Consider the following 19,471-nt stretch of genomic DNA (forward strand, 5'->3'; position numbering starts at 1 on the left):
AAACTTATTTTATGATTAGACCACTAATAGGTGATGGATCTGAGCCTTCCTGTATCTCCAAAGTGGTGGCCCTGAGTCTTATATATAATAAACATCATAACAAATAATAGTGAAATAAATGAATTACAAGCACATAGAGCTAATTACTCTTTGAGTTAGAATTCATGTTTTTGTGCCACTCTCAGATCTTGTCTGTTGTGTAAAGTGAGCCAAGGGGCCTAGCAATATTTCAAGCTTTTGGTATTTTAAGATAAATTACTCTTTTTTATCTTCTAAGTTTGAAAGTGCCTCTGTTTGGGATGTAAATAGATAAGGAAATTTAGGCACATTTTTTGTTCCTTAGTACTTATTCCTTATGATATGAATGGTCTACACTTTGGGTTGCTGTGAAATATAAGATACTATTATATACTATATAAGATACTATTAAATATAAGATAATATTCCATAACTGCATTGTTTGATTGAAAATGTTGCACAAGCAAGTAAATCAGAAGTGGTTTGATAGTTTTATATAAATAGCAAGTTTATGAACTTTGAATTTCCTGGAGAAATCCCACCCATTTCATGTGATCTTTTCCTTTCACAAGTTGATATATTGTATTTTCATTATCATTAGAGATTTTTTAAAGTGTGTTAAAATGTTGTCAAGTCAGACCAACATATTATACATAATTTTTACAACCCAGCCAGAACTACCTTACTAATTGTAAAGTCAGTCAGACATTCCTAGGAACTTCCTCACCTCTAGCACACACACATACACACACACAAACACATGTATGGATCAGTAGTAGTTTGACAGTTATTCTTGTAATGTTTTATTATATATTTTTGCACTTTGTTTCCTGAAAGCCATGCTAGTATTTCTTGTTAGGGGGCAGTAAAAATTTATGAAAAAGAGATTAAAAACCTCTTAATATGATAATAGTTCTCTTTGGTTTTATAGTTTTTTTGATTTTGGTAACCAGTGTTGTAGAAATCATGGAGAGTTCAAATTACTTGAGCATCTGGCAGGTGAAACACATAGAAATCAAATGTACACATAGAAATAATAAACCATAGAGTTAATTTTGGAAGTAATGGGGTCCTAGGCATTCTTGCAAAATAAATAGAGGGGGAAGAGAACATTGGATAGTATTTAAAGCATGTGTAGGTGTTGTAGTTGTAGCAAGTTGGTTATAGACAGGTGACAAAACAAAAACTCAAACCTCAAAGTATGATAAAGATAGGTTTTGGAGGGTTCTGTAGCAGATATAATTTGTAAAGTAATGTAGTTCTGTAACATTTTAGTGCTCCCCCCCTCACCTCCTATGACACATAAATTTTTAAAAATTCTTTCTGTTTTTAAAAATTGTAAAGTATACATAACAAAGTTTAACATTTTTATCATTTTTAAGTGTAAAACTAAGTGACATTAAGTACATTCTTATTGTTACACACCCAGCTCTCTCCAGAATTTTTTATCTTCTCAAACTGAAACTGTACCAATTAAACAATAACTTCCCATCCCCCCCTCCCAGTCTCTGGCCACCTTGCACTCCAGCTACCTCATAATAGTATAGTCATATAGTATTCATATTTTTGTGTCTGACTTATTTCACTTAGCATAATGTCGTCAAGGTTCATCCATATTGTAGCATGTGTCAGAATTTCCTAACTTTTTAAGGCTGAATAATATTCTGTTGTATGTAAATGCCACATTTTGCTCATTCATCCACTAATGGACATTAGGGTTGTTTCCACCTTTGGCTATTGTGAATAAAGGTGTTATGAACATGGGTGTACAAATATCTGCTTGAGTTCCTGCTTTCAGTTCTTTTGAGTTTATACTCAGAAGTAGGATTGCTGGATTGCATAGTAATTCTGTTTAATATTTTGAGTAACTGCTATATTGTTTTCCACAGCAGCTGCACTATTTTACGTTCCCATCTGCAATGCTTAAGTGATCCAATTTCTTGACATCACTGCCAACCCTTGTTATTTCATGTTTTTTGGATAATAACCATCCTAATAAGTGTGAAGTGGAATATCATTGTGGTTTTGATTTGCATTTCCCCAGTGCGTAGTGATGTTTAGCATCTTTTCATGTGCTTATTGGCTGTTTCTATATCTTCTTTGGAGAAATGTGTATTTAAGTCCTTTGTCTATTTTAAATTTTGTTGTTGTTGTTTTGTGAGTTTTTGATTTATTCTGGATATCAGTTCCTTATCTGATATATGATTTGCAAAACATTCCATTGGTTGCCTATTCACTTTGTTGGTAGTGTCCTTTGATGCAAAAGCATTTTAAATTTTATTGAAGTTCAGTTTTACCTGTGTTTTTCTTCTGTTGCCTATGTTTTTGGTGTCATATCCCAAGAAATTGCGAAATCCCAATGTCAAGAAGCTTTTTCTCTAAGTTTTCTTGTGGAAGTTTTATGGGTTTAGCTCTTTGGCTCTTAAATTTAGGTCTTTGATTCATTTTGAATTAATTTTTGTACATGGTGTAAGTCTTTTGCATGTGGATATCCAGTTTTCCCAGCACCATTTGTTGAAGAGAATCTCCTTCCCCTATCGAATGACCTTATCTCCCTCATCAAAAATCATTTAACCTTACATGCAAGGGTTTATTTCTTTAGTCTATTAGTCTGTCTTAATGCCAGTACTGTTTTGACTACTGTAACTTTGTAGTAAGTTTTGTAATCAAGAAGTATGAGCTTTTTTCAGGATTATTTTAATTAATTAGGGTCCCTTGAGATCCCATACGAATTTTAGGATGGATTTTTCTGTTTCTGCAAAAAGCATTCTTAGGATTTTGATAGGAATTGCATTGAATCTCTAGACCTGTTTGAGTAGTATTGCCGTCTTAACAGTATTAAATCTTCCAACTCATGACCATGTGATGTCTTTTCACTTATTGGTGCCTAATTTCTTTTAGCAATCTTTTGTTGTTTTCATTGTATAGATCTTCTTTGTGTAATTTTATCCCTAAGTATTTTATTCTTTTTTATTCTAGTATAAATGGAAGCTTATAACTTGCAGTTGTTTTTTGCTTAGCCTAGTTCTCAGCAGTGACTTAAGGGAATTCCTATACAGGTTTCTGGAGCTTCATTTCTGTACAGGCCTCTCTTTTTCAAAACTCTGCCCCAGAGCTTCCAATTATTTCAGCCTGGCTTGAGCTATGAGACATTTTCTCAACTCAGCTCTCTGTGCTCTCTGTCTGCATTATGCCTCCAAGCAGAAAGGCAGAGTTCACCTGTTTTTTTTCTCTTTACCTTTGCGATTACAGTCCTGTGCTACTCCTTGCGCTATGTCTTAAAACAGTTGTTTCCTACATGTTGTCCAGATTGCTAGTTGTGGAGGGAGATTAAGTCTTGTCTCTTACACAGTCATAGGATGGGAAGTAGAAATCCCGTAATATGCTTTTAATTATATACTGTGTATTGAGAGATGGTATTATTGGCAGCTTATGTGAGCTTTTAAGGAAGTCATGGCATAAATTGAAATGATTTATTGCTCTTTGAATGGTCTTTTTCTTTTATCTAAATTAAAACCAGGGAAAGGACCCCTAGATAAGTTTATGCATTTGCTGTTTTTTTTAAAAATAGGTTAACATCTTAAATACAGTTTATCAATAAATGTGATATTCATATAGTTTAAATTGTTCTTTGTTTAATTAACTGAATATTATTGTTGTCTTTAGTCTTAGTTTTTTTAATATAACTTATATAAAATACGTAGTATTCTTTTTATAATGCAGGGACTCTAGAGTATGTATAAGGTACATATGGTAATTTTTTAACTTATTTTTCACCATTTAAAATATTTTAAAAATAACATTTTCTTTAATGATACTCATTAAAAATGCACAAAAAACTTTAGAGTTGAGAAGACGTATTAAGTGACAACCAAGGCTTAACAGATATATGTTAACACCTCAAAGACAAAACAGATAGGAGCACTAGATGGGGGAAACGATTCCTTATGGCATTTTTTTTAAAACATCTTTATTGGAGTATAATTGATTTACAATGGTGTGTTAGTTTCTGCATTATAACAAAGGGAATCAGCAATACATATACATCTATCCTCATATCTCTTCCCTCTTGAGTCTCCCTCCCTCCCACTCTCCCTATCCTACCCCTCTAGGTGGCACAAAGCACCGAGCTGATCTCCCTGGGCTATGCGGCTGCTTCCAACTAGCTATCTATTTTACATTTGGTAGTGTATATATGTACATGCCACGCTCTCACTTTGTCCCAGCTTACCCTTCCCCCTCCCCGTGTCCGCAAGTCCATTCTCTAGTAGGTCTGCATCTTTATTCCCATCCTGCCCCTAGATTCTTCATGACCATTTTTTTCCCTTTAGATTCCATATATATGTGTTAGCATATGGTATTTGTTTTCCTCTTTCTGACTTACTTCACTCTGTATGACAGACTCTAGGTCCATCCAACTCACTATAACTCAACAAATGACTCAATTTCATTTCTTTTGATGGCTGAGTAATATTCCATTGTACATATGTGCCACATCTTCTTTATCCATTCATCTGTCACTGGACACTTAGGTTGCTTCAATGTCCTGGCTATTGTAAATAGAGCTGCAAAGAACATTGTGGTACATGACTCTTTTTGAATTATGGCTTTCTCAGGGTATATGCCGAGTAGTGGGATAGCTGGATCGTATGGTAGTTTTATTTTTAGTTTTTTAAAGAACCTCCATACTGTTTGCCATAGTGGCTGTATCAATTTACATTCCCACCAACAGTGCAAGAGTGTTCCCTTTCCTCCACACCCTCTCCAGCATTTATTGTTTCTAGATTTTTTGATGATGGCTCTTCTGACTGGTGTGAAATGATATCTCATTGTAGTTTTGATTTGCATTTCTCTAATGATTAATGATGTTGAGCATTCTTTCATGTATTTGTTGACAATCTGTATATCTTCTTTGGAGAAATGTCTATTTAGGTCTTCTGCCCATTTTTGTATTGGGTTGTTTGTTTTTTTGATATTGAGCTACATGAGCTACTTGTAAATTTTGGAGATTAATCATTTGTCAGTTGCTTCATTTGCAAATATTTTCTCCCGTTCTGAGGGTTGTCTTTTCATGTTGTTTATGGTTTCCTTTTCTGTGCAAAAGCTTTTAAGTTTCATTACGTCACGTTTGTTTATTTTTCTTTTTATTTCCATTTCTCTAGGAGGTGGGTCAAAAAGGATCTTGCTGTGAATTATGTCATAGAGTGTTCTGCCTATGTTTCCCTCTAAGAGTTTGACAGTGTCTGGCCTTACATTTAGGCTCTTTAATCTATTTTGAGTTTATTTTCGTGTATGGTGTTAGGGAGTGTTCTAGTTTCATTCTTTTACATATAGCTGTCCAGTTTTCCCAGCACCACCAATTGAAGAGACTGTCTTTTTTTGGAGGGAGGGGTTGGCAGTATGCGGGCCTCTCACTGTTGTGGCCTCTCGCGTTGCGGAGCACAGGCTCCGGACACACAGGCTTAGCGGCCATGGCTCATGGGCCCAGCCACTCCGCGGCATGTGGGATCCTCCCATATCGGGTCACCAACCCATGTCCCCTGCATCGGCAGGCGGACTCTCAACCACTGCGCCACCAGGGAAGCCGGAGACTGTCTTTTTTCCCCTGTATGTTCTTGCCTCCTTTATCAAGAATAAAGTGACCATATGTGCATGGGTTTATCTCTGGGCTTTCTATCCTGTTCCATTGATCTATATTTCTGTTTTGGTGCCAGTACCATACTGTGTTGATTACTGCAGCTTTGTAGTATAGTCCGAAGTCAGGGAGACTAATTCCTCCAGTGCCATTTTCCTTTCTCAAGAATGCTTTGGCTATTTGGGGTCTTTTGTGTTTCCATACAAATTGTGAAATGTTTTGTCCTAGTTCTGTGAAAAATGCCAGTGATAGTTTGATAGGGATTGCATTGAATCTGTAGATTGCTTTGGGTAGTATAGTCATTTTCACAGTGTTGATTCTTCCAATCCAAGAACATGGTATATCTCTCCATCTATTTCTATCATCTTTAATTTCCTTCAGTATCTTATAGTTTTCTTTTTTTTAGAAAACTTTTTAACATCTTTATTGGAGTATAATTGCTTTATAATGGTGTGTTAGTTTCTGTTTTACAACAAAGTGAATCAGTTATACATATACATATGTTCCCATATCTCTTCCCTCTTGTGTCTCCTTCCCTCCCCCACTCCCTATCCCACTGCTCTATGTGGTCACAAACCACCTAGCTGATCTCCCTGTGCGATGAGGCTGCTTCCCACTAGCTATCCCCCTAAGTTTGGTAATGTATATATGTCCATGGCACTCTCTCTCTTCGTCACATCTTACCCTTCTCCCTCCCCATATCCTGAAGTCCATGCTCTAGTAGGTCTGTGTTTTATTCCTGTCCTACCACTAGGCTCTTCATGACTTTTTTTTCCCTTAGATTCCATATATATGTGTTAGCATACGGTATTTATTTTTCTCCTTCTGACTTACTTCACTCTGTATGACAGACTCCATGTCCATACACCTCACTACAAATAACTCAGTTTACATTCTTTTCATATCTGAGTTATATTCCATTGTATATATGTGCCACATCTTTATCCACTCATCTGTTGATGGACACTTAGGTTGCTTCCATGTCCTGGCTATTGTAAATAGAGCTGCAATGAACATTTTGGTACATGAGTCTTTCTGAATTATGGTTTTCTCAGGGTATATGCCCAGTAGTGGGATAGCTGGGTTGTAGGGTAGTTCTATTTGTAGTTTTTTTAAGGAACCTCCATACTATTGTCCATAGTGGCTGTATCAATTTACATTCCCACCAACAGTGCAAGAGGGTTCCCTTTTCTCCACACCCTCTCCAGCATTTATTGTTTTCAGATTTTTTGATGATGGCCATTCTGACCGGGGTGAGATGATACCTCATTGTAGTTTAGATTTGCATTTCTCTAATGATTAATGATGTTGAGCATTCTTTTTTTTTTTTTTTTTTTTTTTTGTGGTACGTGAGCCTCTCACTGTTGTGGCCTCTCCCGTTGAGGAGCACAGGCTCCAGATGCACAAGTTCAGCGGCTATGTCTCATGGGCCCAGCTGCTCCGCGGCATGTGGGATCTTCCCAGACCGGGGCATGAACACGCGTCCCCTGCATAGGCAGGTGGACTCTCAAGCATTGTGCCAACAGGGAAGCCTGAGCATTCTTTCATGTGTTTGTTGGCAATCTGAATATCTTCTTTTGAGAAATGTCTGTTTAGGTCTTCTGCCCATTTTTGGATTGGGTTGTTTGTTTTTTTGTTATTCAGCTGCATGAGTTGCTTGTAAATTTGGGGGATTAATCATTTGTCAGTTGCTTCATTTGCAGCTATTTTCTCCCATTCTGAGGGTTGCCTTTTGGTCTTGTTTATGGTATCCTTTGCTGTGCAAAAGCTTTTGAGATTCATTATGTCCCATTTGTTTGTTTTTCTTTTTATTTCCATTTCTGTAGGAGGTGGGTCAAAAAGGATCTTGCTGTGAATTATGTCATGAATTATGTTGAGGAAAGTTCCCTCTATACCTACTTTCTGCAGGGTTTTTATCATAAATGGGTGTTGAATTTTGTCAAAAGCTTTCTCTGCATCCATTGAGATGATCATATGGTTTTTCTCCTTCAGTTGGTTGATATAGTGTATCACGTTGATTGATTTGTGTATATTGAAGAATCCTTGCATTCCTGGAATAAACCCCACTTGATCATGGTGTAGGATCCTTTTAATGTGCTGTTGGATCCTGTTTGCTAGTATTTTGTTGAGGATTTTTGCATCTATGTTCATCAGTGATATTGGCCTTCAGTTTTCTTTCTTTGTGATGTCTTTGCTTGGCTTTGGTATCAGTGTAATGGTGGCCTCTTAGAATGAGTTTGGGGGTGTTCCTCCCTCTTCTATCTTCTGGAAGATTTTGATAAGGATAGATGTTAGCTATTCTCTAAATATTTGTTAGAATTCACCTGTGAAGCCATCTGGTCCTGGGCTTTTGTTTGTTGGAAGATTTTTAATCACAGTTTCAATTTCAGTGCTTGTGATTGGTCTGTTCATATTTTCAATTTCTTCCTGTTTCAGTCTTGGCAGGTTGTGCATTTCTAAGAACTTGTCCATTTTTTCCAGGTTGTCCATTTTATTGACATAGAGTTGCTTGTAGTAATCTCTAATAATCTTTTGTATTTCTGCAGTGTCGGTTGTTACTTCTCCTTTTGTATTTCTAATTCAATTGATTTCAGTCTTCTCTCTTTTTTTCTTGATGAGTCTGGCTAATGGTTTATCAACTTTGTTTATCTTCTCAAAGAACCAGCTTGTAGTTTTATTGTTCTTTGCTATCATTTCCTTGATTTCTTTTTCATTTATTTCTGATGTGATATTTATAATTTCTTTCCTTCTGCTAAATTAGGGGTTTTTTTGTTCTTCTTTCTCTAATTGCTTTAGGTGAAAGGTAAGTTTATTTATTCGAGATGTTTTCTGTTTCTTAAGGTAGGATTGTATTGCTATAAACTTCCCTCTTAGAACTGCTTTTGCTGCATCCCATAGGTTTTGGGTCATCGTGTTTTCATTGTCATTTGTTTATAGATATTTTTTGATTTCCTCTTTGATTTCTTCAGTGATCTCTTGATTATTTAGTGTGTACTGTTTAGCCTCCATGTGTTGTATTTTTTACAGATTTTTTTACCTGTAATTGATATCTAGTCTCATAGTGTTGTGGTCAGGAAAGATACCTGATACAATTTCAATTTTCTTATATTTACCAAGGCTTGATTTGTAACCCAGCATATGATCTATCTTGGAGAATGTTCCATGAGCACTTGAGAAGAAAGTGTATTCTGTTGTTTTTGGATGGAATGTTGTATAAATATTTATTAAGTCCATCTTGTTCAATGTATCATATAAAGCTTGTGTTTCTGTATTTATTTTTGTTTTGAATGATCTGTCCATTGGTGAAAGTGGGGTGTTAAAGTCCCCTACTATGATTGTGTTACTGTCGATGTCCCCCTTTATGGCTGTTAGTATTTGTTTTATGTATTGAGATGCTCCTATGTTGGGTGCATAGATACTTACAGTTGTTATATCTTCTTCTTGGATCGATCCCTTGATCATTATGTAGTGTCCTTCTTTGTCTCTTGTAATAGTCTTTAGTTTAAAGTCTATTTTGTCTGATATAAGAATTGCTACTCCAGCTTTCTTTTGATTTCCATTTGCATGGAATATCTTTTTCCATCCCCTCACTTTCAATCTGTATGTGTCCCTAGGTCTGAAGTGGGTCTCTTGTAGATAGCATACATATGGATCTTGTTTTTGTATGCATTCAGACAGTCTGTGTCTTTTAGTTGGAGCATTTAATCCATTTATATTTAAGGTAATTATCCATATGTATGTTCCTATTACCATTTTCTTCATTGCTTTTTGGTTTGTTATTGTAGGTCTTTTCCTTCTCTTGTGTTTCCTGCCTAGAGAAGTTCCTTTAGCATGTGTTGTAAAACTGGTTTGGTGGTTCTGAATTCTCTTAGCTTTTGCTTGTCTGTAAAGGTTTTAATTTCTCTATCAAATCTGAATGAGATCCTTGCTGGGTAGAGTAATCTTGGTTGCAGGGCTTTTTCCTTCATCACTATAAATGTGTCCTGCCTCTCCCTTCTGGCTTGCAGCGTTTTTGCTCTTTGTGATCAACTGTTAACCTTATGGGGATTCCCTTGTATGTTATTTGTTGTTTTTCCCGTGCTGCTTTTAATATTTTTTTCTTTGTATTTAATTTTTGATAGTTTGATTAATACAAGTCTTGGTGTTTTTGTCATTGCATTTATCCTGTATGGCACTCTCTGTGCTTCCTGGACTTAACTATTTCCTTTCCCATATTAGGGAAATTTTCAACTATAATCTCTTCAAATATTTTCTCAGTCCATTTCTTTTTCTCTTCTTCTTCTGGGACCATTAGAATTCGAATGTTGGTGTGTTTAATATTGTCCCAGAGGTCTCTGAGACTGTCCTCAATTCTTTTCATTCTTTTTTCTTTATTCTGTTCTGCAGTAATTCCACTAATTTATCTTCCAGGTCACTTGTCCATTCTTGTGCCTCCGTTATTCTGGTATTGATCCCTTCTAGAGTATTTTAAATTTCATTTATTGTATTTTTCATCACTGTTTGTTTGCTCTTTAGTGCTTCTAGGCCCTTGTTAAATGTTGTGTTTTCTCCATTCTATTTCCAAGATTTTGGATCATCTTTACTATCATTATTCTGAATTCTTTTTCAGGTAGACTGCCTATTTCCTCTTCATTTGTTAGGTCTGGTGGGTTTTTATCTTGCTCCTTCATCTGCTGTGTATTTCTTTGTCTTCTAATTTTGCCTAACTTACTGTATTTGGGGTCTCCTTTTTGGAGGCTGCAGGTGTGTAGTTCCCATTGCTATTGGTGTCTGTCCCCAGTGGCTAAGTTTTGTTTATTGGGTTGTGTAGGGTTCCTGGTGGAGGGGACTAGTGCCTGTGTTCTAGTGGATGAGGCTGGATGTTGTCTTTCTGGTGGGCAGGACCACGTCCAGTGGTGTGTTTTGGGTTATCTGTGACCTTATTATGATTTTAGGCAGCCTCTCTGCTAATGAGTGGGGTTGTGTTCCTGTCTTGCTAGTTGTTTGCCGTAGGATGTCCAGCACTGTAGCTTGCTGGTCATTGAGTGGAGCTGGGTCTTGGCATTGTGATGGAGATCTCTTGGAGATTTTCGCCGCTTTGTTTGTTGTTGTTGTTATAAAAGTCTGTAATTTATTACAGATTGTAGGATGGGGAGATAGCTTTTTTATAATTTGTTAGATTTTAGGTTTATTACAAAGTATAACTGCTCAAAGAAATCCAATATCCAGTGGATGAATTAATTATGTACTCACATACCTATACACAGATAAATTCCTATACAGAGAGTTCATTGTTGAATATTCACAGGGTTTACCTCTGGTCTCGGTGAAGAGGGCCACTCCCTCACCTTGATATCGGTATGGCTGAAATTCTATTTACAAGTCTCAGATCCTCAGCAATTCTAGACTCTCTGGTTGCCCCCAGATCTTTTTCCTTCCTTTAATCATCAGTTTTTACTTAACAAAGTTGATTTCTGGATTGAGTTTCATTTTTAGGAGAGAGATTTTAATCAATTAATCTGGTAATGTGTCTGATTAATTGACAAGACAAAGGCCTACAAAATCAGATAATTTCCCCCATCCTCTAAGGTCAGCTGAGTTTTGGCGGCTCCATTTAAATCCTGGTTACATATACTTCATCAACCCTGCTTTCTTAGACCTTGCTTTCAGGTAACTCAGTACACATGTAAATCCAATGTACAACCACTTTGTATACCATTCTCTTCCTCCTTTCACTTTTTTTTTGTTTTTACTTATTTTGACGTTATTTTTCACCCTTAGCTGGTTTATATCTAATTCTACCCTTTGATTATTTATTTATTTTTTAACATCTTTATTAGAGTATAGTTGCTTTACAATTGTGTGTCAGTTTCTGCATTATAACAAAGGGAATCAGTTATAGACATACATATGTCCCCATATCTCTTCCCTCTTGCATCTCCGTCCATCCCACCCTCCCTATCCCACCCCTCTAGGTGGTCACAAAGCACCGAGCTGATCTCCCTGTGCTATGTTGTTGCTTCCCACTAGCTATCTATTTTACGTTTGTTAGTGTATATATGTCCATGCCACTCTCTCACTTTCTCTCAGCTCACCCTTCCCTCTCCCCATATCCTGAAGTTCTTTCTCTAGTAGTTCTGCGTCTTTATTCCCATCTTGCCCCTAGGTTCTTCTGACCATTTTCTTTAATTTTGTTTTTTTTTTTTAGATTCCATATATATGTGTTAGTATACAGTATTTGTTTTTCTCTTTCTGACTTACTTCACTCTGTATGACTGTCTCGCCGTTTGATATTACATGGAGCTGGAATATCTCTGGTGGACCAATGTCCTGAACTCAGCTCTCCCACCTCAGAGGCACAGGCCTGATCCCCGGCTGGAGCATGAAGACTCTGTCATCTACACAGCTCAGAATAAAAGAAAAAAAAGAAAGAAAAATAAATAAATAAATAAAATAAAATACAGTTATTAAAATAAAAATTAATTATTAAAATTTAAAAAGTAATTTAAAAAGAGAGAGAAAGAGGAGAACCGCCAAACCAAAAAACAAATCATCCAATGTTAACAAGCGCTAAAAAGTATACTATAAAAAGAAAAAAAAAACAGAAAACGGACAGACGGAACCCTAGGACAAATGGTAAATGCAAAGCTATACAGACAAAATCACACACAGAAGCATACACATATACACACAAAGAGAGAAAAAGGAAAAAAAGTATATATATATATATATATATATCGTTGTTCCCAAATTTCACCTCCTCAATTTGGGATTATTTGTTGTCTATTCAGGTATTCCACAGATGCAGGGCACTTCAAGTTGATTGTGGAGCTTTAATCTTCTGCTTCTGAGGCTGCTGGGAGAGATTTCCTTTTCTCTTCTTTGTTTGCACATCTCCTGGGGTTCAGCTTTGGATTTGGACCCTCCTCTGCGTGTAGGTCGCCCGAGGGTGTCTGTTCTTTGCTCAGACAGGACGGGGTTAAAGTGACAGCTGATTCAGGGGTTCTGGCTCACTCAGGCCAGGGGAGGGAGGGGTACGGATGTGGGGCGAGCCTGTGGCAGCAGAGGCCAGCGTGATGTTGCACCAGCCTGAGGCGCACTGTGTGTTCTACTGGGGAAGTTGTCCCTGGATAACGGGACCCTGGCAGTGGTGGGCTGCACAGGCTCCCGGGAGGGGAGGTGTGGATAATGGTGGCTACAGCAACAGCCTTAGTGTCTCATGCCTGTCTCTGTGGTCTGCGCTGATAGCCGTGGCTCACGCCCATCTCTGGAGCTCATTCAGACAGCACTCTTAATCCGTTCTCCTCATGTACTGCAAAACTAAGAGGCAAGAAAAAGTGTCTTGCCTCTTCGGCAGCTCTAGACCCCCTCCTGGACACACTCCCGGTTATCTGTGGCGCACCAGCCCGCTTCAGGCTGTGTTTATGCAGCCAATCCCAGTCCTCTCCCCAGGACCTGACTGAAGCCAGAGCCTCAGCTCCCAGCCCCCGTCTGCCCTGGCGGGTGAGCAGACAAGCATTTCGGGCTGGTGAGTGCTGGTCGGCACCGATCCTCTGTGCAGGAGTCTCTCCACTTTGCCCTCTGGCACCCCTGTTGCTGCGTTCTCTAACGTGGCTCCGAAGCTTCCCCTGTCCACCACCCACAGTCTCCGTCCGGGAAGGGGCTTCCTAGTGTGTGGAAACCTTTCCACCTTCACAGCTCCCTCCCACTGGTACAGGTCCCATTCCTATTCTTTTGTCTCTGTTTTTCCTTTTTTCTTTTGCCCTACCCAGGTACGTGGGGAGTTTCTTGCCTTTTGGCAGGTCTGAGGTCTTCTGCCAGCGTTCAGTAGGTGTTCTGTAGGAGTTGTTCCTCATGTGGATGTATTTCTGATGTATTTGTGGGGAGGAAGGTGATCTCCCTATCTTACTCTTCTGCCATCTTGAAGCTCCTCCTCCTTATGGCATTTTTGAAGGACTTTATAATGTGAGAAATTGGTTTTGCTAGGAAGTTATTTTTTTCATTTCTAGAATATATTGTTATCTCTCTAATCATAAATATGATAGGGAAAAAAGAAAACTAAAATTAGTAGCATTTGACAGCTTTTTTTTAATTAAAGAGCAATCTGTTGAATACTTCTTTGAAGTATAAATTGATTTGCAAAACAAGACTTTTATTAAGGAATTTTTACTGTAATTGAAATTAATCTCCATATTATAAACTATAAGAGTCTGATCTCTTTAAACAGTTAGAAATCACTTTTATCAGTATTCCTATGAACTGTTTCTAGTTAACAGCACTTCTGACACCAAGTGTAGAGTTTACTTTTCCACATCAAGCAATTCTCCAGTTCTCTCCAGTTGGATACCAGGTGGATGTCCTAAAATTTAATTCAGTTCTTACACCAACTACGTGGAGTTAGTACAGACCCCATAGGTTAAGAACTCAGTCTAGAGTACAGACCCCATAGGTTAAGAACTCAGTCTCAGAGGACTGCCCCTCACTTCAGGTGCCAATTGAAAGTAGTAGGTCCTGACGTTATCCACTCTTCTGTCCAACTTGGCTATAAATTAGGGGTTCTCAGGATCCCCTGCTCAGATTTGATAATTTGCTATAATGGCTCACAGAACTTAGGGAAACACTTTACTTGCTATTACTGGTTTATTATAAACGATGTTATAAAAGATAAATTGCCAGATGAAGAGGTTAATAGGGCAAGATCGGGAAGGGTCCTGGACACAGGAGCTTCTGTCCCTGTGGAGTTTGGTGTGTACCACTCTTCTGGCACATGGATGTATTCATCAGACTGGAAGCTCCCTGAACCTCATCGTTTGTGGGGTTTTAATGGAGGTTCATTACATAGGCCCGCTTGATTTAATCACTGACCATTGGTGATTGACTCAATCTCTAGCCCTCTAATCACATGGTTGTTTTTTCGGCAACCAGTCCCCACCCTGGAGCTTGCTAGGGGCCCATTAATAGTCACCTCATTAATATAAACTCAGGATGCTCAAAGGCTCTTATTATGAAGAACAAAATGTGCTCCTTACCCCTGTGATTCAGGAAATTTCAAGTGTTTTAGGGTCTCTGTTCCAGGAACTGGGGACAAAGACCAAATATATATCTTATTAATTAACAGTATCACAAATATGTTGTTTGCTAATAGATTTTTATGTCTAAAAATTTCATTTGGAAGATGATTTCCAGATAATATTTTTCTGTTAGATTATAGTTTTACTGTGCATTAAAATGAAATTAATTGGGCCTTCCCTGGTGGCGCAGTGGTTGAGAGTCCGCCTGCCGATGCAGGGGACGCGGGTTCGTGCTCTGGTCTGGGAAGACCCCACATGCCGCGGAGCGGGTGGGCCCGTGAGCCATGGCTGCTGAGCCTGTGCGTCCGGAGCCTGTGCTCCGCAACGGGAGAGGCCACAACAGTGAGAGGCCTGCATACCGCAAAAATAAATAAATAAATAAAATAAAATAAAATGAAATTAATTAAAATGAAATTCTTGCTACCAAAGTTTATCATGTTTGTTGAGAGATTTTAACTGTGTTTTCTTCTTATGGGAGCAACTTGGCAAATACTTCTGAAAATCATATGCCAATTTGGGTTTTGGAAAGGGGAAGTAAGGGGAGAGCCTTTTCCTAGTTATTGAAGTTAGGAATAAGATATTTTATATAGTTTGAAGTTAATAATAGAAGGCTTTTTTTCTATTTCCTATAAGAATCTACTAAAATGAGTAGATTCCTGGTGCATTGTAAGTGTTGTTAAATATATTTTTAATGTATAATTTCTGTTTTACAACCCACTTTTCTCACAGAGCTTGTCAAAACACAATAGAAGCAATATTGGAACTGAAGGTGGACCACCTCCTTTTGTGCCTTTTGGACAGGTAATGACTTTCATTTTGGCAGATGAATTTTAGTCAGCAAAAAGTGTTTTTCATTTGTATTCAAGCTGTGTTTAGTTTTGTGCTGAACTGTTCACTCAGAGGTCATAGGAGTTATATGGAAATATATTAACTACAGGAAATCAATAATTGTGGTTTTTTTCTCATTATTGTAATTAAAGTTTTTGTGTAGCTTCTTTTCTCAAAAGCTGTTAACCCAAAGATTGAAACAGTTAAGAGACACACCTGAAATACAGCTTAAAATTAATTAATATCAGGTGGTGGTGGGGACTTTTTTGAGAGAGAGAGAAATGCAAAAGTAAGAAGACAAAAATATGCTATAATTTCTCACTTTGTTCATTAAAAACAAGAGGGAGAAAAAATAAAAGCATCAACAGAAAGATTGACAAGAGACAAAAGAGTGAAAACATGAGGCAGGGAAGGGCATGGGCATCACTGCACTTTAGGAGAGCCTGCTGTCCCAGGTGTCCCTTCCGAGATTCTGTTCTTCTGCATTGATCCAAATGCCCATCTCAGTCAGGTACTTAGTCTTATTTCCAGTTGGTATTTTCATTTTCAACTACAGCAGCCCTGATTCTTCTCTCACATAAGCTAAAGGTTTTCCCTCTGTTTCTTAACTTTCAACCCCCTTGCTGCAAAATGTTACCTTGAGGCAGCTCCTCAGCTGACCAATATCTTGTGTCTTCCTCGTTGTACTAAGCATCAAATTGCCTTTAAAACAATCTCCTCCAGCTTGTCCCTGCTTTATACCTGAAGAATCTGAGAATAATCCCTGTGGCTGCTTGCTCTTTGCCACATGATGCCACTAAAATTTAGCTCTTGGTAATCCGCCTTGCATTTGTGCTTTATTTTCCTTCAAGAGTGCTGGCTTAAAGTGAAGATGAGTTGGGGACACAACAGCTAGGAAACAGACTATATCTCAATAACAATTAAAAAAATTTTGGTATGAAAAACAGATACCTAGTTGATCAGAAAATAAGTGGGCAGGATCATTTGACTGGCATCCTCTTCAAAACACTTTTTGGAGGGTCTACCCAAAATTAAGTAAGACATTCTTGCATCGTGGCTATTTTGAAAGTATTTAAAACATATGTCATTTTTTATTTTGCCTTGGAACATGGGACAGTCAAGATAATAGGAGGCATGATCTATGCTGATGATATTCTTATTTCTATCAGTGAAAAACCCCAAGAATGAAAACAGAGTGTAAACATTTTAATAATTTATATTTGAAAATAATAAATGCTGTGTTTATAAGAATTTTCTTTCCCCTTAAACATTTTGGTGATAATATTTGTTTCAAAAATTGCTCACAGAGACTTATGATTTAATTATTTTTAAGAATTTGAAGTGTGTTTATAGCTTTTTTTTGTATTAGGAAGTATATTGAAAGTTATAGCTTAAATAATATTATTTGTTTATGAAGTCCATTGTGAAAATCTGTTATTCAGCATCTTAGCCTTGAACATGGGTTAAAGACAGAATATGCTTGGCTGTGTGTTAGAATCAGCTATTTTATATTTATATTATTGAAAATAAAAAATCTGTATATTTGTATGACACATTTATTTGAGAGCATATTTTTATTCCTCTTTAAAATTATCAAGTTGAAAAAGGTTCATTTTATAGGATTTTTGCTGCTAGAATTAGAAGAGAGAACAGAATTCAGGACTTATTTTTAGACAATGATGGCTTTCTTAATTTGTCTTGAGACTAAAAATCTAAAACTTTGCAGCCTGATTGGGGGAGGGAATATGTTTTTAGCTTTTGGCTTATAAGTTGAGAGACACCTTTCTATATGTTAAAATAACTATAAACCCTCATGGATATTGTGGCATAATGTAGAAATCAAGTGCTTAATAAAAAACTGAATTTACTTCTTGTGCAATAGTCTAGACTGTTTGAAATTTTAAATTATTTTAAGTCATTATCCTAAAATGAAGCTTAGCTCTTTTGGTTTGATGTATATTTTAGATATTGGGTTGGCCAACATGTTTGTTCGTAAGATGTTATAGAAAATCCCGAACGAACTTTTTGGCCAACCCAATATGTGCCCTGTTTTAGATTGTCTACATTTAGTGTAGCTTCATTTACCAGTTATAATTACTTAAAAGTTACTTCAATTAGTTTTCTACCTTTATTTTTAAGTCTATGGGAAATAATTGTATTTTTATGGGCTCTTAGCTGTTGTGATACAAATATTTCTTTTGAAGACATTACTTTCTTATGAAAAACTTGAATCTCTTTTGGAGCTACTGAAACAATTTATTTTTATTTATTATTACCAGAAGTGTGTATCTCATGTCCAAGTGGATAGCAGAGAACTTGATCGAAGGAAGACATTACAAGTTACATTGCCTGTCAAACCTCCAAATGATAATGATGAATTTGAAAAGCAAAGGACTGCTGCTATTGCAGAAGTTGCAAAAAGCAAAGAAGTAAGAAACTAAATTATTATGAATTTCTCTTATTCCTTGCCATTATGTTCTGTTTAGATTACTCACAATCATTATTGTCTTTTCACATAAAGTAACTAATTGAACAAACTTTTGACATTTTTTTTCCATATTCCATCAGTAGAAAATGCCCTGGTGCCTTTTGGAGTCTTATGGTTACACATTTTACTCATAAACATTCCTTTTCCAATCTCCTTAACAATTCCATTAAGTTACCTTTGCTAGCAAACCACCCTTCTTTTCTCCCACTTTCTTTCCTTCTTAATAGTATACAAGTGAACACAACTTTTTTTTTTTTTTTTTTTAATGGAAGAGGGTTTCCCACTATTAGTTGGGATAGATGATACTTTTTGAGGATAATTTTCCCCTATAATAGAAATTTTTGAGGAATTTAGGTAAACATTAGAGGGTAAATCAATGGCTCAGGATTAACATTTTTGTCAGTTTTTATTCTTTAATGTATAGTAAAAAATAATTTTTATCTTTGGATTATATGTGCATTTATACATACCCTCCTTTATCATTTACTTCTGCTAGCCAAAAGGTTTTCTTTTCATTATTTTTAATTGCTTGCCTATTTGAAATATGTGTTTTCTCTAGTTATTTATTGATTTTTAGATTTTGACAAGAATTTTAGTTCATGAATTGGTTCCTTAGACTTTTCTTAACCAGTGGTATTGAAATAGGTTTCTTTATTCAGAACCAGTAATAAATCTTAGCTAACAACTGTTTTCCTATTTAAATTCAGATTTTAAGTAGGAGACTTTGTGAATTTTGGTAGTTCTTCCTGTAGTGTCTTTCTGTCATGATTATGTAGGGGACAAGAGCACAAATTCTGGAATCAGGCAGACAGGAAACATATCCTGCTGACAACCTTGGATAGGTTACTTAAGTTTTGTACCATATTTTCTTTATGAAACTGTGAGAATTAAAATTGCTAATCTTTAAAACATTTAGAATACTACATGGCACAGATTATGATATTGTTACTGAACTCCAGCTCGGCAGCTTGTCACTCAAGAATCCAATGCTGAGAGTGTTGGGTTAAAGGAAAGATAGCTTTATTGAGGAAGCCAGCAATCCTGGGGAGAAGGTAGATGCATGTTCCAAAAAACCAACTTCCAACTTGCCAGGTTTTGCTTGGAGATTATATAGGGGAAAGAGGAAAGGGCTACGTGCTCATGGGGAGGGGGCTGTCTTCTATTTTCAGAGATGTTTTTCTTGATCACGTGATTCCAAGTAGCTAGCAAGTCTTACTTGTGGTTGGAATGTTAAGTCATAAATCTTTGACTAGCTGTTCCTGGAGAATAAGGAACAAGGGTGAGACCTATAGAATAACTAATCTTTAGTCTCGATATACATCAACAGCTTTCTTCATCCAACAAGCTAAGCTAAGTTAATGGTAAACTAGGGTAGAAGTCAGGTATATTAAGCGTAAGATCACAGCCATATCCTAACTAAGAAATAGAGTTAGAATAATGCTGAGAAGCTGT

General features: G+C 36.9%; 1 protein-coding gene across 2 annotated transcripts in view; it reads left to right on the forward strand.

Moving 5' to 3' along the window:
• The window catches only part of TDRD3 (tudor domain containing 3), a 210,793-nt gene that overhangs the window by 119,503 nt on the left and 71,819 nt on the right, over positions 1-19,471 (forward strand). For both annotated transcript variants that reach the window (XM_059042391.2, XM_067016262.1), the window contains 2 exons: positions 15,433-15,504; positions 17,811-17,960. In XM_059042391.2, coding sequence (XP_058898374.1) covers positions 15,433-15,504; positions 17,811-17,960 — 222 coding nt within the window. The remainder of the gene's footprint in view (positions 1-15,432; positions 15,505-17,810; positions 17,961-19,471) is intronic.

The sequence above is a fragment of the Kogia breviceps genome, chromosome 16 (assembly GCF_026419965.1).
Source record: "Kogia breviceps isolate mKogBre1 chromosome 16, mKogBre1 haplotype 1, whole genome shotgun sequence".
NCBI lineage: Eukaryota > Metazoa > Chordata > Mammalia > Artiodactyla > Physeteridae > Kogia > Kogia breviceps.